This window comes from Heliangelus exortis, chromosome 21 (assembly GCF_036169615.1).
Source record: "Heliangelus exortis chromosome 21, bHelExo1.hap1, whole genome shotgun sequence".
NCBI classification, from domain to species: Eukaryota; Metazoa; Chordata; class Aves; order Apodiformes; family Trochilidae; genus Heliangelus; species Heliangelus exortis.
The window spans coordinates 9,804,308-9,827,583 of NC_092442.1; the positions used below are offsets into that span (position 1 = coordinate 9,804,308).

Genomic DNA, 23,276 nt, shown 5'->3' on the forward strand with positions numbered 1-23,276 from the left:
GGGGTCTGCGGGGCTCTCCCCGCCGTGGGCGCCCTCATCACCCCCGCGGGACCGTGACCCCCGGAGGGAACCCACTGCCTGGGGGTGACATGGACCCCTCGGGAGGGCCTGATCCCCCGGGGGGGCCTCGCTGCTGTGGTGTCCCTGACTCCCAGGGCAGGCGTGGCAGGGCCGTGTCTGTGGTGACAGAGCCGGGCTGACCTGATGGCTCCCTGAGGGGCTGCTGGGCCTTCCCCTGCCCCAAAGGATTCCTCCTGTCCCGTCAGACTTCTCCGTGTCCCCAGAGCCACTCGCAGGCCGGGGGCTGCCACGCAGAAAGCGGTTTGGGAAGGACAACTCCGTGTTGGAGTCAAACCCCAGCTCTGCCCTGGGGGATTCGCTGATCCAGGCACCTCCGTGGCATCTCCCACCTGAGCTCTTGATGGTCAGGGATCAGCTGAGCCTCGCACTGCCCTCCCATTGCTGCAGCTCTCCCAGGGACAGCTGAGGAAGCCAAGGATGAGAGAGAGACCTGTGCAAGGTCCCTGAGGCCATTACCGACCCCGTTAGGAACAGATCCAGGTCTCCTGCAGCTCCAGGTAACCTCCTTCGGTGTCCCCAGGTTTTCAGGCTGCTCAGGCAGGTGCTGGGTTTCCCCTGCATCTCTCCTCCCCTGGGAAGCCAGACAGATTTCCCCCTCCTCAGCACTTGGAACCTCCTTGCTTCCTGCACCCAGCAGGATGCTGGCACACGGGTGTGACACCAAGGTTTTGGTCACTTGGTTTCTCAGGATGCTGGCACACAGGTGTGACACCAAGGTTTTGGTCACTTGGCTTTCCCACACGGGTCTCCCACCCTCCATAATCGTGCTCTGGGCACACACCTGAGCCCTGGGCTGCCCCATCTGCCAGGCTGGCCACCAGCCAGCCCCGTTTTGGTTGCTCCATTTCCCTTGAGCTGAGGTGCCAAGAAGCCCTTTGCAGAAGCCACCTGAAGAGAAGCCCAGCAAAAGAAAAAAAGTCCCCATTCCCCTGCCCCCCCAGCCTGGTGTGACAGTAAGACAGAGACAGCACTGCCCGTGCTCAGCTGGCACTTAATGAGAACAGTTTTAATTGTGTGGGTAGCTTTGAGAAGCAGGGAGACCACTCTGGGTACTGAAATCTCTCTGCTTGCTGGAGGAGAATGAGCCCAGGGCTGATAACAGCCCCCAGGGGACAGCTGGAGGAACTCCATGGCTGCACTGTCACCTCCCCAGTTGGCAGCCCGGGGATGGGCCCATCCTTTTTGATAATGAAGTGGATATTTCCTGGTGTGACCTTTGCAGCCTCTGAAACCCTTGTCAGAACTCCCAACAAGATCCCTGCTCCTGCCCCCAGCACCCAGGGCAGGGGTTTCCCTGCTCCTGCCCCCAGCACCCAGGGCAGGGGATCCCTGCTCCTGCCCCCAGCACCCAGGGCAGGGGTTTCCCTGCTCCTGCTCCTACCCCCAGCCTCCAGCCCCCAGGGCAGGGGATCCCTGCTCCTGCCCCCAGCACCCAGGGCAGGGGTTTCCCTGCTCCTGCCCAGTGCAGCCGTGGCCACCGTCGGGCGCTGCAGGCTCAGCGCTGCTGCTGGCCCGGGAAGGAGCCTGGGGGCAGAGAGGGCTTCAAATGCCACAGAGGGAGATGCGTTCCTAGATGGTGACAAAAAGCCTTTATTTATACGTTCCCCCAGTGCACTATATAAGGCACTTCACAGGAAAAGGGCCTGGCAGCCAGGAGCAGTTTTGCCATCTAAGGCTGTGCTCCTCCTGCCCTGTGCCTGTGCTCTTCCCCACGGGATGTGTTTCCAGTCCCAGGCAGTTTTAAGTCAAAACCAGCAGGCTTTGGGCACATCTTCCCCACGAAAAGCAGAGGCCTGGGAACTGGCTGCAGCATCACACCAGCTCTGCTTCCCTGCTGCACCTCTGCAGTGACATCCCCCAGAGGAGATTTTCCTTCTTATTTAACCTAAACCCACTTATCTACAACTTAGTCTGTTACTTCTATCCCCCTGGGGACACAGCACAAGGACATGTCTTGTACCACGTTAGCTGTAGCAGAAGACTGTAGAAATGTCACCCTCATCTCCTCTCCCTGCACTAATTCCTTCTCTCCCTTCACCTCCACCATCCCCACCTCCCACCATCACTCACTCTCTTTTGCCAATATCAATAAATATATCAGTATCAATAAATAAAAACAGCAAAGCAGCTTTTATTAATTCACCTCCTGGCTCCTCCTGGGTGCTCACACCCCAACACCAAACCTGGCACTTGGCATAAGCGAGGAGGAGCCAGATCTGGCTACCAGCTTCCCAGCAGCTGGAGCTGGGTCCCTCAGCCCCCGAGCTGCCCAAGGAGTGGGAGTGTTGTGGGTTTTTTTACCAGGAGTCAATTTTTTCAGCAAGTTTGCAAAGTGCATTGGGGAGGGTTTGCTCTCAGGCCTGGGCTGCTTTGATCAATCTTGTCTGCGAAGCAGTTTCAGTGCCCTGGTTAATGTACAGCATTATCTCCCTGAATCCCTGCTGTAGAACCTGGATAAATCCCATGGATAAAGAAAATGCCCTATAAAAGGCAACGCTCTATAAAACTCCAGCGGGGAGCTGCCACTGCTGGTGCTGGGGGTTGGGTCACTGTAAGCAGCCTGGTAACACCAGTGTCAGAACCAGAGTCCCCCAGTTTATGGGTCACAACTCCGGGACAATGGTGTTTTCACTCCCTGCCATCCTCTTCCCTGCACAGATCCTGCCTGGGAGCGTTTCTGTCTCCCACGGGTCCCTCTCCCATCCCCCTGCTCCTTCATGGGCTGGGTCAAACACTTCCCATCAGCAGCACCCACCACCCCTCTGGATCCCCCAGACAGCCCTGAGGCCACCAGTGCCCTGTCCCCAAAGTCAGCTCAGCCCTTTGGAGGCTCCACCACTCCTCCCCGGGGTCCCTCCCCACGCAGGGCAGCCTGGGCTCCTCTCCAAGGCTTAAAAGTGTCACCAGCTAGAGGTGGCTTTTGGTCTGAGGTGGCTTTCCAGGAGGTAGTGTGTTCCCTGCCATCCCGCAAGCAGGAGAGGAAAACCTAATACTGAGTGGCTCATGAGCCTTATTAATATGGATTCAGGTCAGCTGCTCTCTGCAAGTTTTTGCAAGTGACTTGAAGTGTGCAGTTCATGCAGGATCTGTAAATAAAATATTTCTGTGGAACCTCAGTGGAGCCCTATCAGCTGGGAGCACACCAAATCCCCCTGTGGAGGGACAAGGTGATGTGGAGCCTCAAACACATACACTGTGCCTGTGCCTTACTGTCCCACCCCAGCAGCTCCTCTGAGGGGCTCCCAGTCTGCCCACGAGGCAGAGGAGGTTTGGGACCTGGGCTTGGTGGGTTGCAGAACAAGGGTTCATTTGACTCCTTCCCTAGAGTTTCTCTGCTTTTTCTTTTCTGTCCTCCCTCTGCTTTGGCCTGGGTGCTCCAGGACAAGCCCTAAACCCAGTGTGTGCACATCAAAGGCTTCCTAAATTTTGAAGGCTGTTGTGGGCTACTGCTCTACCCTCCTGCAAGCCACGGGGTGCCAAGGCTCACTTTGGGGGGGGGGATTCCTCTTGCCATGGCTCTGCTCTGCCCCAGGCTGCAGCTCCCAGGGCTCAGGGCAGGTGCTGGGAGCTCACTGGGGAACGGCCTGGGGAATCTCCTGGTGCTCATGCATGAAATGATGGAGCAGTCATGCACACACTGATGGGGCATTCACAGGCAGAACCACTGCATGGACTGCTGGGGTGCTGATGCAGGCAGTAATTAGGTATCTATGCAGTAATTAGGCATCCATGCATGGCCTGATCCTGCACTCCTGAATGGACTCACAGGATCCCTTCAGTCACTCCACGTGCACTGGTTGGGCTCTCATGCAGGAGCTGACTGGGTGCTGGTGCAGGCACTAACTGGGTGCTGATGCAGGAGCTAACTGGGTGCTGATGCAGGCACTAATTGGGTGCTGATATAGGCACTAATTGGGTGCTGGTGCAGGAGCTGGTTGGGTGCTCAGATGTGGATGGACTGGGGCCTTGTGCACTGACTGTTGGGACACTGCTGGGCTCCTGCAGCTGCTCAGGGTGTACAAGCAGAGTTTGGTGGAACATCACCTCTGCACCAGGGCAGGGAAACTTGCCAGAGCCAAGCACGGGGTGGTGCAGCTCCCAAAATACCCACTGGCTCCCCCGACACGTGTGAACTGAGCATTTTGTCTCCCCAGCAGCCCTGCTGCCACACACCAGCTGATCTCACACCTTCCCCCGAGCTCCCCAGGGCGTAGGAAGGAGCTGCTGCTGCACAGACAAACTCTGTTCTGGCACAGCACAAACACAAGAAGCTCCCAAAGCAGGAGACAAGGATTTCACTGTGCAGAGTGATTTAGGTCAGTCTCACTTCTGCAATGATTTATTTAAGTTTTAGCGGTTCCTGGCCTGAGCGAGGGGAAAAAAACGAGGAAAAAAAAATAGAATCCCCCATATTTATACAATTTTTCTGTAATATTTGTGTTGCAGAAGCTAAAGCATCATCTGCCAGCACCATTTTAATCCATGTCTGCAGATATTTCCTCTACAATCACATTTCTTCTGCTTGTTCTTTAAGGTGGAGCACCTTGGTAAGCACAAAGTCTCAGCTTCCTGTGGTTGTTTCTCCCTGGAAATAACATCCTGTCCCTCGGGCACTACCAGCTCTTCACCAGAAAGGATTTCACCTTTGTGTGACTGAAAAAACCCCACTGTTGTCAGGGGTTATGAGCCCCTTCCCTGCCCTCCTTCCCAGCCTGGTCAGTTGTCAATGAGTGCTCTCACTGGCACTATGGAAGGAGCTGCAAGGCTTGATCCAATCAATAAATACACATTTTGTACATCCCTTAAGTCTATAATATCTATACATAAGAGGCCACGAGGGATTTTGTTTTAATTAGAGGAATGCTTAAGGCTGCCCTGCCTGCAGCTTAGATTGCCATGGAAAGGCAGCAGGGAGAGGCTGTCCTGCAGCCCAGCTCTCCTCCCAGCCCAGCTTCTCTCCAGCAGCAGAGGAGGAATAAAAAGGGGAATAATAAACACACCAGAAGAAAAAAAAAAAAAAAGCCTAGAGGAAAGAAAAAATCTTCACTGACGTCTTTGATGCTCTGGAGCAAACAAAAGCACAGAGAGGCAGAGCTTTGTGCTCACCCCCAGGACCAGCAGTGCACATTCAGTGTTCCTTCTTCTCTCCTGCTAACAGCTGAAAAGCCTCAGAGTGGATGGAAATGCCCCAAAGGCAGGGGTGTGTGTGTGTGTGTGTGTGTGTGTGTGTGTGTGTGTGTGTGTGTGTGTGTGTGCACAGCCTGGCCATGGCCACCTCTGCTCCAGCAGGGAGCTCCTTTCCCCCTCCTCATGCCTGGGACTGCAGAGTATAAAAGTGGGAATATGGATCCTGGGGAATTGTCAGGAGAAACCCCACTGTCCCTGCCTCTCAGTCACAATGATCTGCTCTGTTCTTTACTGCCCTCAAGCAACTGCACCCAAAGGGAGTATTAGGGGAGAAAAAATTTTTCTTGTATTTTTTTTTGTAATTTCACATAATAATAATTTATTGTATTTCACCTTTTAGATGGGTTCCTGTGGGACCACTAAGATACCATGCAAGAAATGGCCTCATTTCTGGTTTGCACCTCAGAGCCACTGCCAGCAGAAGACAGCCAGGGTGTCCCCGTTCTTCAGTTATGACCAGGTATTTGAACTTCCTAATATCAAAGCAGTTATATTGCAGTTTTCTCTTTAGGCATGACTGGGGCACAAGCTGTGATGGGGAATGTCAGGATTCCCAGTGGGAACAGCAACAGGTCTCTTGGCAGCACCTTTCAGCTGGGTGCTGGGCTTGGCAAACTGCTCCAGAACTCAGCCACTGCTCCCACCTGGCCCTGTGTAAACCTCCAGTTAATTTATCTCCATTTGTAAACCTCCAGTTAATTTATCCCCATCTGTAAACCTCCAGTTTATTTATCTCCATTTGTTTGCCTTTCTCTGAGACCAGGCAGTGCACTGTATGGCTCAGTGTGAGTCCTGCCTGATGGGCTGTATTCCCCTGGCTGTGGCAGCCCCTCCCCTTTCACAACAGTTTATATAAAGTTAGGTTGTGTCGATAAAACAGTTCCTAAAGCTCTAGTTGCACTTTAAAATATCCTGCTCCAAACAAATCTGAACCCATTTCTCACTCATTCTGTTTCTGTGTTCTACAAAAAACCTGCACAGCCCCTCTGGTGCCACATCCTGTCCCTGCTTCCCAGAGCTGCCAGCACCAGTCTGAGGGACAGCAGTGGAAAAACTCCTCTGGCAAAGGGGATTCCTTTTGGAGAACAAAATGCCACACACCAAGGCAGAATCTATCCAGAGGTCTAAGGGACACGGGTGACATCTTTAATGAGCCCGGGGCTGGCTGGGTCGGTGTCACCTCCCGGGGCTCTGTCCCTGCTGTTTCAGTGCCTGGCTGAGGGGGCTCCGTGAGCTCCTGGTGCTGCTCCTGGGTGGATCTGGGGGCAGCTGCGGCGTGGGAAGGCAGCAAAGGGAAAAAAAAAAGGTGACTCCAGGAAACAGAGAAATAAAAATAGCAAAAGGAAAAGGAGGGAAGGAGGGGTGGTGGGGGAAACCCTCACCAGGCAGTCCCTGCCTAACCACCAAGAACTTCCTGAAATGAGAAGCCCAGAGGCATTCGCTCCTTCTCCCTTATTTATTCCTTGGCAGGAACAAACCTCAGCAGGTTTGTTTTCATTAACAGTTTGTGTTCATTCTCCTCCATCCACATCAGAGTTTGGAGCTTCCCAGGGAAGAGCACGGGCTGCCACGTGGGGGGACAGCAGGAGGCCAGGAGCCCCTGTCAGGACAGAAATGTTTTCCCAAGGAACGGGAATCGATGACTCCAGGTTTGGGGGCTGGTTTCAGCTCTGCAGCCTGTGCTCCCTGCTGCCTCTTCCCTTCCCCACCCCCGGAGAAGCAGAGCAGCACAAAACCAAGCCAGCAACAATCACATCCAAAAGCTTATTTCTGGTTTGCTTTCCACCAACCTGTAATTACCTCTAGCAAGACAAATAACCACGGAGGATTGAAGCAGAGTCTGCTGCCTCCAGCCAGCACAGGGTGAGGAGGTGGCTGGTGGGGCCCAGGCTGCACCAAGCATCCCGTGAGGACCTCAGCACTCTGCTCCTCACTGCCACAGCTCTGCTGAGCACATGGTGTTCATCACTGGAGCTGCTCAGATGGAGAAAAAAAGAGCAATGCTTCAGATTTTCCAAAAGGGAGCGTTTTCACACCGCCTCCCAGGCATAAATTAAATATCTGAGGGGTTTGTTCTCCTCATCCTGTGCTGGGGGGGTGCTTTTCTGCTTCAAATCTCCCCCTGTGTGTGCCCTTCCAGCCTGGCTCTCAGGGAACACTCACACTGGGGTTTCTGTTTGCATCAGGAGGTGCTGCAGCACGTGCACACGGAATCTTTTCACTCGGATATAAATCTACACAAATAAAGGGAGCTCTTGTGTGGGAATATTTTCCACCTTACACGCACTTGCCTTGCCTGATTGCTGCACTCTGGGATCAGTCACAGACTGTACCTGTGCATCTTTGTTCTACGTGCAGATTAATCCCTCAGACAACACTGAGTCACTATTTAAAGGTGAAGGTCCCCAAAAGAAACATTCAGCACGACCGTCACAGGTGGGAAAGGACAAGTTTGGGCACTTCAAAGCTTAGTTCTCAAAAAAATAATTTTACAACTTAAAATGAGGTTTTCAAAATCACCCTTTTCTTTCCAAACAATCTGAGCTTTGATGATTTTGCAACAAAGTAAGATTAGTCAAGACTAATCCCAGCTGGATCATACCCTGCTACGGATTAGGAAAAAGAGTTCCTGGCTGACAGGGCCACGGGAGTGTTAGGGATGAGTTGAGCACACTCAGACACCCCCCATCCCGGCTCACACCGTGAGTATTTGCATTATTCTCCACTGGAAAACCCCATTTTTCACCACTCTCATTTTGAGAATGAAAGCTTGTCATCTTGCACTAGTTGTTTTGTTTTAAGCAAGATTGTCATTTCCTTCCCAGTAATTTATTTCCTACATCATGTTTAATGATTCTCCACATATACATTTTGCCAGAAAGCCAAAAGCAAATCAAGCTTCTGCAGCTTATCCAACTGTTCTGAGTGCTCCACTGATAACAGAGCTAAGAAAGGTAGTGAGGAAGGAGCCATCCAATATTCCTATAGAGACACTTCATTAAGATAATTAAAGCAATCACTTAAAACACTTAAGTATTCACACACAAAAGAAATTATGCAATAAGGTTTTCATAAACCAGGCAGACTCACCATGGGTTTCTGATGCCTTTAAGAATCCTGCAGCAGTTTATGTAAAGACTCACTCCTGGGCAGATGGAGCTTCCCCACACCTGGGAAAAGCCCATCCAGGGCCTTGGTGATTTGTTTGGGGTTTTTTGTGGGGAGTTATTTGGTTTTTTTAAAAGGCAACAGGTCTGGCAAATAACCAGAATCAGCTTGTTCAGTTGTGTTGGCTCGAAAACCTGATTTTACCCCAAAGCAGCCACTGAAGTCACAGAGCTCACGGCTGGAACCGCAGCAGCACCACAGCCCCCGTTCCGCCAGAGGAGGGGGAAACCCCGACACCCTCTGAGAGCTGTGGAAAATCCCTGGGGAACACATCCCACTCTGAGGGCTTCCTGACAACACCTCACTCACCAACACCCTTCTGCTGAACCCCCAGCTCAGGTACCACCCGTGCTAAAGCACCACAACCCCCACACGGAGCTGTGCTGGAGCTTCACACACACAATGTCAGATCAGCTCAACCTCCCAGCACCAAATCCCGGGAATGTTCTCCCGGGTCACCACTGGATTTCTAGAGGAATGTGCGTTTTTAAGCACCAGAGGAAAGATGAGGCCTGCATGCCAGCCTCCACCCAAGAGGTGCGGCACGTTTCCCCAAATCCCTTCATTAACTCGGGAGCCTGAAGGGTTTTCCAGCACCCTGGGATGCTCCCTAACCCCCTCCCAGTGCTGCCGGTGACTCAGCCTTCTGGCACCGCAAGGATTCCCTCGTACTGACAGGGCAGACACCAGGGCTGGGAGGGGAGCAACCCAGCCTGCTGAAATTCAGCTGTTTTGGGTCTTTTAGGACCCAAGAACTCCTTTTCTGCTCTGTTCTGTATGCTCTAAACCTCCCCCCCGTGCCTCTGCAGGAACAGAGCCCTCAGGAGATGCTGAGCTCATAACCACCCGAGATGTTACTTTGCCTCACTCACAACTGCTTTTTTATTCCCCCACTTTTATGACTTTATGTGAACTTAAACCAAAGACAAATATGTGTTGAAGTTTTGGCCTGTCCAAGACTCATCGCGCTTGGCCCACAGCAGACCATGAGATTAATCTGATGTCAACCCCCAAGAGCCCCGATGTAGAACAAAGAAGAGACAGCGTTAGCAAAAAAAACAACAATAAGAGAAACAGGAAAAACCAACAGCCAGAGAACTTGAATTTATTTCTCCGCTGAAGGGGACAGGCAAGCAGCAGCAGACCCAGGCCCGCACTCAGCTCCCGGTGCCCTCAGGGCAGCCATTTTACCTCACCGTGCCCACGCGGGTCCCAGCACTCCTCCATCCTCCCCTGGGCCCTCCCGCCCGCCCGGGACGGAGCAGAACCCTTCTCCCCACGCCGCTGGGGTACAGCAGGCGGTGATGCAGCCGGGAGCTGTGGTCGCTGCCCGCCTTTCCCTCAGCACAGCCCCCCAGGCCCCCCATCCCCTGACAGCCCCAGCGCCGCCATCCCGCTCCCCTCAGAGCTGCACACGGCACCGCCCGCGCGCTGCACCCTGGGACACGCCCCCCGCCTTGGCGCCAAGCGCCGCCGCGGTGCATCCTGGGACACACCCTCCCGGCCGGGCCTTCTTGGAGCTGGCGCCGCACCGGATGTGACGTCACGCGGACTGCCGATCCGCAAACCGGCGCCGGCCCTGCTCTTCTCCCGCATCCGGGGGGCAGCAGCGGGGGATTACCGAGAGGGGACCGGGCAGACCGCACCATCACGGCCGGGAGCCACACCGGCGCCGCGGGTTCGGTTTCTTCGGTGGATCCTCTAAGGGGCGAGAAGGAACTACTTTCCTGCGAGGCCGCGCATGCGCAGGGCGGAGGGGCTGAGGACGCGGCGGAAGACGTAGGCGCCGCTTGGTTGTGCGGTCGCGCGGGCGGTGCTGCGTCCCGTGCTGCGTCCCGGGGTGAAATCGCTGCGCGCAGAAGCAGCGCGAGGAGAGGCGCGGTCGCCATTTTGAAGCGGTTGTTGGGGGAGGCGGTGTGTGCGCTCCCCTCTGCCCGGCCCGGCCCCGCGCCCGACCGAAACAACCGCTCTCCGCGCTCCGGCCCTCCACCGCCGCAGCCATTGCTGACCTTGCCATGTCCGGAGGGGGCGTGATTCGCGGCCCAGCCGGCAACAACGACTGCCGCATCTACGTGGGGAACCTGCCCCCCGACATCCGCACCAAGGACATCGAGGACGTCTTCTACAAATACGGGGCCATCCGCGACATTGACCTCAAGAACCGTCGCGGGGGCCCCCCCTTCGCCTTCGTCGAGTTTGAGGACCCCAGGTGAGACCCCCCTCCTTCCCTCCCCCAGCGCCACTCCTGCCCCCGGGCTCGGGCCCCGCCGCGGCCTCCGGTGTCCGTGCGCGTCCCCTCAGCCCCGGGCCTCGGCCGGGATGGGCTCCCGGGAACTGCCCCCGGAGCATCGGCCGCCGGCTCGGGCCGCGCTAACGGGTCCCCGCGGGAGGCGAGGGGCCGGCGGGCGGGCGGGGTGGGGCGGGCGGGAAGCGGGAACAAAGGCGGGAGGAGGGGGGGGTCGGGGCGGTGCGTGGGCGCGGCGCGGGGGGGTGGCGGCCGCGCTCACAGCCCCGTCCCGTCCCGCAGGGACGCGGAGGACGCCGTCTACGGGCGGGACGGCTACGATTACGATGGGTATCGCCTCCGCGTGGAGTTCCCTCGGAGCGGCCGGGGCACCGGCAGAGGCGGCGGAGGAGGAGGAGGGGGCGGCGCCCCCCGGGGCAGGTACGGCCCCCCGTCCCGGCGCTCGGAGTACAGAGTGATCGTCTCGGGTGAGTCATTCCTCTCTCTCGGTTCCAGTGCTTCCCGGGGTCCTGTTCCCAGCGAGGTGGGGGGAGTTGCAAAGCCTCTCCTGTGAGGAACGGTGTCTGTGGGACGTGAACGGCTCCTCCCGGCTGCTGTCCCAACAGTCCCTTTTTTTGTTCGCTGCAAGCTGAGGATGTAACTACAGGAGCTGAGGAACGTAATGGGGTTTTAAAGCAACGTCTCGGTGTTTCTATAGGGCTGCCTCCAAGTGGAAGTTGGCAGGATTTAAAGGATCACATGCGTGAGGCAGGTGATGTATGTTATGCTGATGTTTTCCGAGATGGCACTGGTGTCGTGGAGTTTGTGCGGAAGGAAGACATGACCTACGCTGTGCGAAAGCTGGATAACACTAAATTTAGATCTCACGAGGTAGGTTTTATACTTACTTTCTTTGGCCAGAATTGGATACAAGGGGCTTAACAGTAGGACGTGAAGGTAAGGAACGCGTGGTGTTCGTTGTCGCTGTACCAGGCAGCCCAGTGAGCCTGCGCTTAGCTTGTCAGGAGACAGACCTGAAAGGGTTTGCCTGTTGTAGTAACGCCGCCTTCGGTCTGTCAGCATGCCTGAAAAGATGGCCCTGAAGCCTAGAGTTTTCAATCGAAAGTTGTGTCTGTTCACTAGGGAGAAACTGCCTACATCCGAGTTAAAGTTGATGGCCCGAGGAGCCCCAGCTACGGAAGATCCCGGTCCCGCAGCCGTAGTCGTAGCAGGAGCCGTAGTCGCAGCAACAGCAGGAGCCGCAGTTACTCCCCACGGAGGAGCAGAGGATCTCCACGCTACTCACCCCGCCACAGCAGATCCCGATCTCGTACATAAACATCACTAGCTCTGCTCTTTTTGTAGAACCCCGTGTTGTACACAGTTTTCCTTAGTACAGTCTTTCGTTATTAATTTTTTTTATTTTCTTTTTTTTTTTTTTTTTTTTTATTATTCAACCTGTTTTACTCGAATTGGCTGAAGTGTTTGAATGGCATTCTTGTGTAAAAAATCCCTAGTGAGCACTGGCTCCTTAACATCAACATTCCCCTCATGTCTTTGGTAAATTGTATTTTAACTGCTGTCAGTCAGGATCGTTTTGGTTTAGTTCTAGTTCAATGCCGACCTTCTTGGAGCTGTGGTTTTGCTGTGTAAATGTCTCAGTGTTGAGCTCTGGTTCACACCAGCTGGGGATGTTGGGGTGTTTGTGGCTAACTTGTCTCTTCCGGGGGATCTTATATTTTATCTTGCCTTTTCGTGTGTCTTTCTGTAGACATATCTGAAGAGATGGATTAAGAATGCTTTGGATTAAAGGATTGTGGAGCACATGTCAATCATTTTAGGATTGTCAAAAGGAGGATTGAGGAGGATCAGATCAATAATGGAGGCAATGGTATGACTCCAAGTGCTATTGTCACAGATGAACTTGGCAGTATTGACCTTATACTGAGAGACAGGTTAATTAACTACCTGCACCTATGTGTCCCTTCAGGCATGGTCTCCTTTCTGCAGACTGCAATTGAGCTCTTTTCTTTAAAAACCTTTTTGGGGGGGCGATTGTGGCAAAATACTTGCTTTTGTAATTCTCTATTCCATTCTAGTTTTTTAAAGGAGTAAACTGGGCTGGGGGAGGGGAGCATTGGTTTACCTTGTCATGCAGCATTTGGTTACAAGTGTTTAATGTCCTGTAGTATCCGTACACTTGTAGTATATCAGGGGTATCTTTACATCAGAGTATAATATCAATACTGCTAAAATCTGCATGTCCTCTGTGTGACTGATACAGCGTTGCTATTTCATTTTTTTAAAGTATCAGAATGAAAGCCAAAAAAAAAAAAAAAAAAAAAAATCCAAACAAAAAAAACCAACAAAACCCCAAACTAGTTGGGAACAATTTCCTAAATGTCAGCCCTGCCCCCTCAGACTAATTCTCACCTGAGTCAGGGCTCCGTGTGAGAGCTCCAGGAGTTAATCCTGTTCCCTCCAGTGGGAGTGCCAGTGGTAGCCAGGCCTGCCGTAGGTGAGAGCCGTGGGGAGCTTTCACCCTGGAAGCTTTTCCACTTCCATTAAAACCATTTTTTGCATCCAGAAAACCTTACAGCACGGCCACCCCTAGGAGCGATGAGTGTGTTGGCGTTTTCAGATGACATATTGGTTAATGTGACAATGTTTCCTCCAAATAGTAATTAACATTTCTAGAAATTATCTGAGCATCACCATTCACGAGTTTGTTTTGGGGAATTGATAGTTATTACTGTACATCTGTATTAATTGATGGCAAACATAACTGATCATTCCCCAGAATCCTATTTTTTCATTACAGTATCTAACTTTTTGCCTCCTCTTTTTTGGTTTTGCTGGTTATAAAGGTTTGGATTGGAGAGGGCTCACTGGATCCCAATCCTTGGAGCTGGATCATTGGATTCAAATCATAATGTGGATAGGATAGGGAGGCTGAATTACAAGGATTCATGGAGCGGGATCAAATTACCAGGAACATAGGAGTGGATTCCTGCCCCAACCAAACCGCACTCGTGTGGATTTTTTTATTCAACTCAATTGGCTATTCCAAAGATTTTTTTTTCCTATTTTTGACGATTGGAGCCCTTAAGATGCACGATGGAGTTTTGCATTTTTTTGGTAAAAGGAGCAAAGCGAGGACCTGGAGAGGTACGCTGGAGCAATCTCCTTGGAAGGATTCAGCACGAGTAGATGGTAAACATTAAAGGGGAAAAGGGGGGGGTTTGTTTAAAAAAAAAAAAAAAAAAAAAAAGTTATTTCTCTAAATTTAAAGACACAAATTGGAGTTAAAAGATTCAGTAGGTTTTCAATTGGCTGTTGCCGTTTTGTTTTTTTTTTTTTCTTTGACAAATAAAATTTTTAAAAAAACCACTCCAGGCGTGGTTGTGTCATCGTTTTGTTGCTGAGGGTCTTGAAGTCTCTGGTGCTGCTGCGGCCCCGTCAGCTCGGGAGTGCTCAGACAAAAGGCTTTTGTGTCACACAGAGCAGTAGTGTTTGGCAGGAAGCATCCATGTGTTGAGCTCCTCCTGAATAAAGGAGCAGTTCCCTGGGAAATGGGTGGAATTTATTATAGGGGTAGGGGAAAAAGGGGAAAAGAGAATTCTGGCTGCCTCAAAGAGGATGTTTAATATTCATGGTGTCGCTAACGATACTCGTGGAGAGATCACAACAGGAAAATGTGAGCTGAAAACAAACCCAGGGGGGAGCAGAGCCTGAACCCTCCCTTGGGGGAGGTGGGTGGGAGGTTGGGAGGCAAGGGGCAGCTCCTGGGCAAGTGGTTTGGGGTTTGTGTTGGGGGCAGGATTAGCAGGTTTGGGGTTTGTGAGGAACTGGCACATTAATTAGTGAAGGTGCTGTGGGCAGTGCCAGGGGTTGGTTACAGGGGGGTGGTGCCCTGCAGAAATACCTCAGGGAGGTGTGTGTGGGGCGGACTTGATTTTTATGAGAAATGATGGTAGCAAAGCAGGGTACTGGGTGTGTGTTGGGTGGTAACAGTTGGGTTAGAACAGACTCAGGTGCTGTGGGATGGGGCCATGTGGGAAGAGCACAGAACCTCTGAGTTCTTGAGCACAGATCCTGTGAGGAAGGGCTGAGGGAGCTGGGGGTGTTGAGGCTGGAGAAGAGGAGGCTCAGGGGAGACCTCATCACTCTCTACAACTCCCTGAAAGGAGGTTGGAGCCAGGGGGGGGTTGGGCTCTTTTCCCAGGCAACTCTCAGCAAGACAAGAGGGCACAAGAGGTCTCAAGTTGTGCCAGGGGAGGTTTAGGTTGGACATGAGAAAGAATTTCTTTCCGGAGAGGGTGATCAGGCATTGGAATGGGCTGCCCAGGGAAGGGGTGGATTCTCCATCCCTGGAGATATTTCAAAAGAGCCTGGATGTGGCACTCAGTGCCATGGGCTGGGAACCACGGGGGGAGTGGAGCAAGGGTTGGACTTGATGAGCTCTGAGGTCCCTTCCAACCCAGCCAGTTCTATGATTCTGTGAAAAGGAGATGTTGGGATGAGCTGGGGGTGGCTCTTCCCAGATAAGTTTGGTCAGTGGGGAAAAAAGGGAGTAGAGTGGGCAGAGGAAAGGGGAAGTTTGGGCTGAAAAAAAAAAAATGCCCAACCCCTTGTGGGCACTGGTATTTGTGTCAGGTGTGTGCCAGGAGGGTGGCGTGGGAGCAGCTGCAAAGAAAACGTGAGTGTGCTCAGGAAAAAGGCTGATCCCAGGAGGAAAGGTGAAGAGTTTGGTTTGGCTGTGGTGGTGTTTGGAGAAGATGGGGTTCTGAGTGCTGGGAGGGGATGGAGGTGAGAGGGTTGGCAGCTCTGGGCTCTGCTGGGTGCAGCTGAACCACGAGTGGGAAACACCCGAGTGCTTCAGGAGCTGCTCCGGGAGCTGCCTGCAGGCGGTTTGCAGCCGTAGTAAACATCATCCCACGGACAGGCTGCTCCTCCCCGGGGCAGCGTGGGGGGCTCTGAGCTCTGCCAGGAGGAGGCAGTTACACCCGTGTTCCTCTGCACAAGGACTTGTGGACCTTGTCACCTTCCTGCAAGTCTCCAGACAGGGAGCTCCTAAAGGCTCAGTGGGCCTCCTGCCTCTGGGAGAGGTTCCTGCTGGGCGGGAAGGCTGCGGCTTCCTTTCTCCTGGGGAATGGAAGGGGACAGAGCACTGCTGGAGTTCTGCCTCACCTTCTGGCTTCGCACAGCAAGGACAGAGCTGCCCCGCTGCTCCGTGTTGCTCTGCCTGTCCCTGGCTGCCACCAGCCCTGCCCTGTGTCCTCCTGCCTGCTCTGTGTTGCTGTTCGGTGCTGGGCTTTGCAAAGCTGCTTCAGAGCCTGTAATAAAACCGCTCCCGCTGCCAAGCTCCAGCGAGCTTCATGCCTCCAGACTTTTTTCCCCTGTAAAAATCTTCTGTGTCACCCTGTGGGCAGCTGGATGTGCTGCCGATGGAGCAGGGAAGGCCACTTGTGCTGGAACAGTCCCTGCTGCAGCTCCCTCCCTTTGGCTTTGGGGGCTGCAGATGGAAATGAACCCAATCCCGTGCCAGCTCAGCCTCCCGCCTGGGGGAATGCTGGCTTCCAGGCATGGAACGGGAGAGTCATCTGCTCACCCGGCTGTGCCTGTTGGATAAAACTTGCTGCAATTTATTGTAATGTCTTACATAAATCAGTGAGAGCAGGTTCTGCTGGAAGGCAGCAATCAGACCCCGTTAGCTGCTCTGTGCAGGGGAAGTATTTTCTAGGATTTAAACACATCCAAAAAAAAAAAAAAAAAAAGGCAGAAGTGTCCTTATTTTATGAATGTGTTCTTCCTAAAACTTAATGTTTCAAGAAACAATTGACTGTGAAGAAAATGGAAATGGGCAATAGCTGGAAGATGGAAACACCTTTCTTAAAGCAAGGGAACCAACCAGACATAACCATCTCTCCTGAACAGTTGTGTTTTCCAGCCCACAGACAGAACCGGGTGGGTTTTGGGGCTGTTTGCAGTGGGGCAGCACCCCCCATCCCTGCCTGGGGAATCTGCCCCTTCCGATGGTCCCTGTGCTTCCCATAGTGCTGCTTTGTTGGTACAACTGAGGACGATTGTCCCCTGGGGCTGGTGGCCCTGTGGCGGGCACAGCTGGCCCATCACAGCCAGCATTGTGCAGCCCCTGGGGTCTGTCCTGAGCTGCTCATCTTGCTGAGCCTCTCAACAGAGAGAACATCGGTGCTGAAACAGAAATGGTTGGATGGAGGAGTTGTGGTTTCTCCTCGAAACCGCACTTTTTTTGTTGTTGTTTTGGTTTGGTTGGGGTTGTGTTGTTTTTTTTTTTCTTTGAGCAGAAACTTCTGCTGTAGAACAGCAGACTCATTCACACTGATCTGATCGTGTTCCTCGTGGCCTGAGATGTCTTAGTCCTGATAACAGCAGAGTTTTAACTGCAAGCAAAACTGCAGCAATTTCTAGACAGGCTAAAGATAAGCACAGTCCTGGTAAGAGCCCCCGGTAATCCTCCCTGCACCTGCACAGCCAAGAGCAGTTTATAGCTGAAGCAGTTTCAAGTAGCTGTATTTAAAGAATAACATCAAGATTCCAAGAAGTTCCCTGTGTGATAAATATTCCCTAAAATCCCTCTCCTGCACGCCTGGAGGAGGTGAGTGAGTCAGACTGCAGAGCCTGATGTACCCACTCGTGCTGCCTGCTCCTCGCTGCGCTTTGTCTCATCCTGGCACAGCCCTGGGATGGACATGGAGCAGGCAGGGAGCCCAACACAGCCCTGGGATGGACATGGAGCAGGCAGGGAGCCCAACACAGCCCTGGGATGGACATGGAGCAGGCAGGGAGCCCGACACAGCCCTGGGATGGACATGGAGCAGGCAGGGAGCCCAACACAGCCCTGGGATGGACATGGAGCAGGCAGGGAGCCCAACACAGCCCTGGGATGGACATGGAGCAGGCAGGGAGCCCAACACAGCCCTGGGATGGACATGGAGCAGGCAGGGAGCCCAACACAGCCCTGGGATGGACATGGAGCAGGCAGGGAGCCCGACAGAGCCCTGGGATGGACATGGAGCAGGCAGGGAGCCCGACACAGCCCTGGGATGGACATGGAGCAGGCAGGGAGCCCAACACAGCCCTGGGATGGACATGGAGCAGGCAGGGAGCCCGACACAGCCCTGGGATGGACATGGAGCAGGCAGGGAGCCCAGCAGAGCTCTGGGATGGACATGGAGCAGGCAGGGAGCCCAACACAGCCCTGGGATGGACATGGAGCAGGCAGGGAGCCCGGCAGAGCAGCAGGACGGGCTGCAGCCTCTCCTGGCCCCTGGTCCTGGGGTGGTGAGAGGGTCCTGGCTCAGCCTCCAGCTCCTCACCTCCCAGCCCGAGAGCTGCATGTATAGGCAACAGTTGTAGGGCTATTAACATAATTTTATGCACTAATTTGTGTAATCATTAAAGAGTTGAGAAGGGCATTGTTCGCATGAGTAATTACCTCTGTATTCTAATAGCTCTAATTCATCCCTTAAGTGAGTTTCCTATCTCTGTGAGTCAGCCAACGATTCCCGCTTTGGGAACAATATATATTTTTTAAAAATACCCATTTCTCGCATGACTTGGTTGCACTCTGTGAAGCTGACGACGTGACAGGTCCTGACGATGTCAAACTGCGGGGATTTGAGATTTTGGAATCTTTTGCCCGGCAAGATTTGCCAGAAAAACTTCCTCTGCAGAGCTCTGGGTTGGATTTGACTTCAGCTCCTTGAACCACATCACTTCTCTGCTCCCATGAGTATCTTCAAAGAGCATCGTTCCTGCCTGCCTTGTGGGATGGTGTGGGACCTTCTCCCTGTGCCACTGGAATTCCTTGGAGCTGGAGCTGCCTGCTGCCTGCCAAAGGTTTTGTTCACCCCTTGGAAACGTGGTGTGGAGTTGAATTCCTTGGCCGGCGGGAGCCTCAGGCAGAGCATCCCCGTGAGATCAGCTGAGTGATGCAGCCAAATGCACAAACATTGATTATTTTGGAGACAATCCATAGCTGCCAAACGAGATTAAACAACACCCAGAGCCTGGAAAAAGGAAAAACAACAACAAAAAAGTAAATAATCAAAAATAGGCCACGGTGTTGGTGTTGGTCCTGGGTGACCAGGGCCATCTAGCCGGGTATTAATCCTCACCGTTCCCTTCCCCGAAGGATTTCTGAGCTCCTCGCCGCTGTTAATCGCAGCAGCCCTGCAGGGAAGGTAATGCAGCATTATCCGCGGTTTCCAGCTGTGCCCGGGGAGGAGGGAGGCGGCGGGTCTGCCCGGGCTGTGCCGTGTGTCAGGGAAAGATCAGGGATTAGCGCTTGGATTTCCTCGCCGGCTCGGCTGCTCTAATTCAGTGGCCGTGTTGGTTTGTTGGGGTATTTTTTTTGTGCGTGTCTGTTTTTTGTGATTTTTTTCCCACTAAATGCACTGACCTTACGTGCCTGCCGCCGCCCACCCCGCAGCCGGGAGGAGCCGGGGCAGATGGTGGGAAGAGGAGCGAGGCAGGAGCGGATGTTTCCCTGCAGCCCTCGGCCCCGCAGGGATTCTGACTAAAAATGGGCACTGGTGATTAACCGGAGGAGAACGCCGTGAAGTAATTGGTACACGCGCTGGCTGGGGAAGTTTTCAGATCAAACCACGGGGGTTTTTCTGGAGCAGGTCTTTAAAACCTCCTTGTGCGGAAGGGAAACCCCGGCACCTCTGTGTGGAAGTGGGAGACAAATCAGCTCCACCTGTGGGACCCAGGGGTTGGTGCTGCACAGTGGGAAATCCACCCAGCATTGGTGTGTCCCCCGTGTGCCCCTTTTTTTGGGGGCACAGGAGGTGATTTTGCAGGTGGCTGAGGACAAGCCAGCAGCCTGCCACCCGTCCCCAGGGCCAGGGCAGGATGGCAGAGGATGGCAGCCACTTTGTGGAGGAAAAAAAAAAAAGTTGACATGGAGATAACCAAAATAATAACAAAAGCCAGTGGGTGCTGGTGGCACGGGGCAGCTCAAGGTGCTGAGCAGAGATTAGCTCCAGCACAGCTGAGGACAAGGAGGTGGGAAGAGATAAGGACACTTTCCCGGCGTGTGGCTCGCTGGTGGCAGGGCTAAACATAGCCACCAACCGAGCCACCCCGCTGCCCGGCTCTGCCTCGCTGGCCACCACCCTGCCAGCCACGCTGGCCAGAGGCACTGGGCATCTCCCGTGTGGCCGTGGTGTGCCCTGGGAAGCAGTGGAGCCGTGAGGGAAGGGAGACGGGCCAGGAAAACTGCCAGGGAAACCGCAGGGAATCTGCCCCTGGTGGCACTGTGGGGAGAGGGGATGGGACTCGTGAGGATGGGAAAGCTGAGGGGGTGCTGGGAGCCCAGGGAAGGTGGGGAAGGGTCTCCCAGGGCAGGTGGGTGCACACTCAGCCCCAGGGCAGGCGTGAGTGGTGGCCCTGGCACGGTGTGGGACATTGCTGCTGTCCCCGAGGGCACAGGATGGTGGGAGGGATGGAGGGATGGCAGCAGCTCCCAGGAGTGGAGGTGAGGGCTGTGGGCAGCTTGCTGAGAGCTTTCTGTTTTCCTCTGCCTAGGAAATGGGGAAATGGGTTGTCTGCCCCCCTGACCCCTGCCTGCTGGGTTTTGCTGCAGCTCAGGGATGTGCTGGGCTGGTGGGAGCTGCGCAGAGGGATGCTGTGGGATGTTCTTCGGGAATGCCATGGGATGGCCACGCTGCCGGGGAAGCTGGCCCATTGGTGGCCACCTCTGCTTCACCCTGTGCTCCCCAGAGGCGCCTTCACTCTCCTTTCACCTTCCCTTTTCTCTGCAGAGAGGGAAAGCAGAGAAGACAGGGAGCTGGGAAGCGGCTGGGGGGGAGCCGCCCGCGGAGCACATTCTCGGCAGTGCCACGCAGGTTATTTACATGCTCGCTCCAGAGCTCTCCAGCCCCACGGAGCTGTGAAATTGAAAGCCCGCCGCGTGGCTCAGGAGCTGAGCACAGAGAGGTGCTCTCCTCTAAAGCTGAAATATTTGACAACATCTGCTATTCTTAGCCCTGCGAGCACATGTGAAACCAGAGCACAATGCGTCAGCTGGCAGGCAGGGGCTGGGCAAGGAGCTGGGAGGAGGGTGCAGGGGTGCTCAGCAGCCCCTCTGCCACCACAGGAGATGTGCAGACAGCAGGAGAGAAAATTCTATTGCTCGTGTCCCGCTGCGGGTCCCAACGCACAGGTGGCTCCTGCCAGGACAAGGGGATGGGTAGAGTGTAGATGGTTATTTCAAAGAGGGGACCTGCATCCTCCCCCAGCTGCCAGGACAACTAAAAGTGCAAAGAGGCACTTTGTCAGCTGCTTTGTGGCCGAGCAGGGTGAAGGAAAGAGGAGGGTTTGACAGATGGGCAGTGGGCATTGCTGCTCCTGGAGGTGGATGTCCCCAGGGAGCCACATGCCGGGTGCCAGGAGGGCACACGAGTGGCCCCTGCAGCGTTTCTGTCCCTCCCAACAGCCTGTGAAGTGCTGAGGAAGAAAGGAGGGAAGATTATTGCTTGAACAGGCAGAAAAGAGCAGCCTGGGGATGGTGGTAAATGGGCCACATAGTGCCCTGGAAATTCCCTTTCGCAGGCTCTCCACGGGTAGCAGAGCAGCAGCAGTGGCTGCTGATGCTATCACTGTCCCCACACAGTGACCAAGGGAGCTGGGAGGGATAAATTCAATAACACAGCACTTGGAGCCACCTGTTATGTGGGTTCATCCAAAGCAGTGCTGCTTTAATTTAGAGGGTGAGTTTACAAATCTAACCTTTGTTTATTCTGCTTTGGGGCATATATAATGTAAATATGTGTTTTCAAACACTGTGGCTTTTTATATTTCCAGTTACAATTCTGGGTAAAGGAAAGTTCGTCAGGTTTGGCATAGACTTGCCCTTTATAAATCCAGCTCCTGTGAGCTCTTTTCCCCCTGAGGATTCCCTGCTTTGCTCCAAACCCATCTCTTCCTGCAGCAATCAGGATGTGCAAGAGTGGCTGGGAGGACTCATCCTGACACCACCAAGGGGAAAGTGGGTTCCTCCAGCTCTCTGCCTCTCCTCTGACTTACTAAGAAGGCTTTGAGTCTTCTGTGTTTTTTCCAACATCCCCTCTTAGTTCCCTAGCTGTAAAACCACCAAGAACGTTGAGTTCAGCCTCCTACGTGCTCATCAGGATTTCTTCGATGACTCAGTGATACACTTGGGTGGTTTTCTTAGCCTTTAATTGAAGTGAGGGTGAGCCCTGAACAAAAAGAGTTCTCCCAAGTCTTCATTAACAAGCAGTAACAAAAATAATCAGCCGGCCAGGAGAAGAACCAGGGGTGGCAGTGGTGTCCCCCTCTCTGGAAACACGAGTTTCCTCTCCCAGTGGCAGTGCTGGGGATGGGATAAACAGCAGGAGAGGGAAACCCTCTGGCGAGGGTGATGCTGTGGCTGTCCCTGTACCACAGCTGGCACCAGCATCTCTGCTGAGCAGAACTGGTGGTCCAGGGATGAGCTGGGCTGAGGGTGCCTGTTGCATGTGCATTAGCGGACCCTTTTGGTGCCTGTTTTTTCTTGTTTTGTTTTGTTTGTTTCCCTTTCAGAGCTTCTGCAAAGCAAGGCTGGTATTTTGCACATTTCCAGCATTGCCTGCTGGATACAGCAGCACAGAGGCTGCCTGTGGTGCAGACACGGGTGGCTAAAAATGAGCAAGTTCCCTGAAATGGCCCCTCAGGTGCCCCCAGGTGAGTTGGACCTCTCAGGGCAGCTGAGCCCCCCAGCTACGTTTCCCCAAACTTTCCCCTGAGGTCATGAGGTCAATAATTTTTTTTTTTTTTTTTTTCTTTAATGCAAACAGATTTTGACATCATCTCACAACTCCAGAGCCGGGGTTTCAAGGAAAAAAGCCAGCAGACAGCCTGAGAGGCGTGAAACAACCGCAAGCACGGCTCTGAACAGAACGACTTTTGTTTTGCAACACTCTTGGAGAGTGAAGAAACACCCGGGGAGGGTTCGGAGCAGCGTGGCAGGAGCCAGGTGACTTGCCCCAGATTGCACAAAGTGACGTCCGAGGTGGCAAGGTGGGACCCTGAGGAAGCTTTGCCACCGGTACCCGGTCCTCAGCAGCACGGTGTCACCCAGAGCAGGGGGTTGGGACCGGCCTTAGCCTTGTGTGTAACAGGAGACAAGGAAAAGCACCCGGCTGCGGTGTAAGGAAGTGCTGCGGGAGCCTTCATCGGGAACCTTCATCACTTTCATTCCCGAGGTCCCGCTGCGTGGGAGCCCGTGGGAACAGGGCTCTGTCGCCTCCCACACCCCACCTGCCAGGTGCTTTCGGTGAAGCGGGTGCCACAGCACGGCTCAGGGCCTGAGCAATGAGGATTAATCACAATAATAAAATAATAAAAGTCCTGTCAGCTTGTTCTCACCTCCCAGGGCGGGCGGCCCTTGTCTGTGAGGTCTGGTTTTCCAGCACCCACCCCTTGCAGTGCGTTCTTCCTGCTCTGGTTGTAGCAAGACCCTACACCCCTCACCGGGAACACCCGAGAGGTGGTGGCACAGGTGTCCCCTTTGTCCCCCTGTGCCCCCCCCGAAGTCCTTCCCTGTCCCCCGAGAGCGGTGGGGAGGCGG

The 23,276-nt window shown here is 53.9% G+C and overlaps 1 protein-coding gene and 1 long non-coding RNA gene across 4 annotated transcripts; both read left to right on the plus strand.

Annotated features, from left to right (window-relative positions):
• The first annotated feature begins 10,257 nt into the window (after positions 1-10,257).
• Positions 10,258-12,486, plus strand: SRSF1 (serine and arginine rich splicing factor 1). Its single transcript, XM_071764789.1, has 4 exons — positions 10,258-10,645; positions 10,964-11,148; positions 11,379-11,551; positions 11,804-12,486. The coding sequence occupies exons 1-4, from the start codon at positions 10,452-10,454 to the stop codon at positions 11,996-11,998; spliced, it is 747 nt and encodes a 248-aa protein (XP_071620890.1). The 5' UTR covers positions 10,258-10,451; the 3' UTR covers positions 11,999-12,486.
• A 6,780-nt stretch (positions 12,487-19,266) lies between these two features.
• Positions 19,267-23,073, plus strand: LOC139806138 (uncharacterized). Of its 3 annotated transcripts, none has more exons than XR_011730138.1 (3): positions 19,267-19,381; positions 20,474-22,390; positions 22,504-23,073. It is a non-coding gene; the product is annotated as an uncharacterized lncRNA (long non-coding RNA). The 3 variants fall into 3 exon arrangements; XR_011730139.1 differs by lacking the exon at positions 19,267-19,381 and having other exon boundaries at positions 19,964-21,417; positions 22,250-22,390; XR_011730137.1 differs by lacking the exon at positions 19,267-19,381 and having other exon boundaries at positions 19,964-22,390.
• Positions 23,074-23,276: the final 203 nt, after the last annotated feature.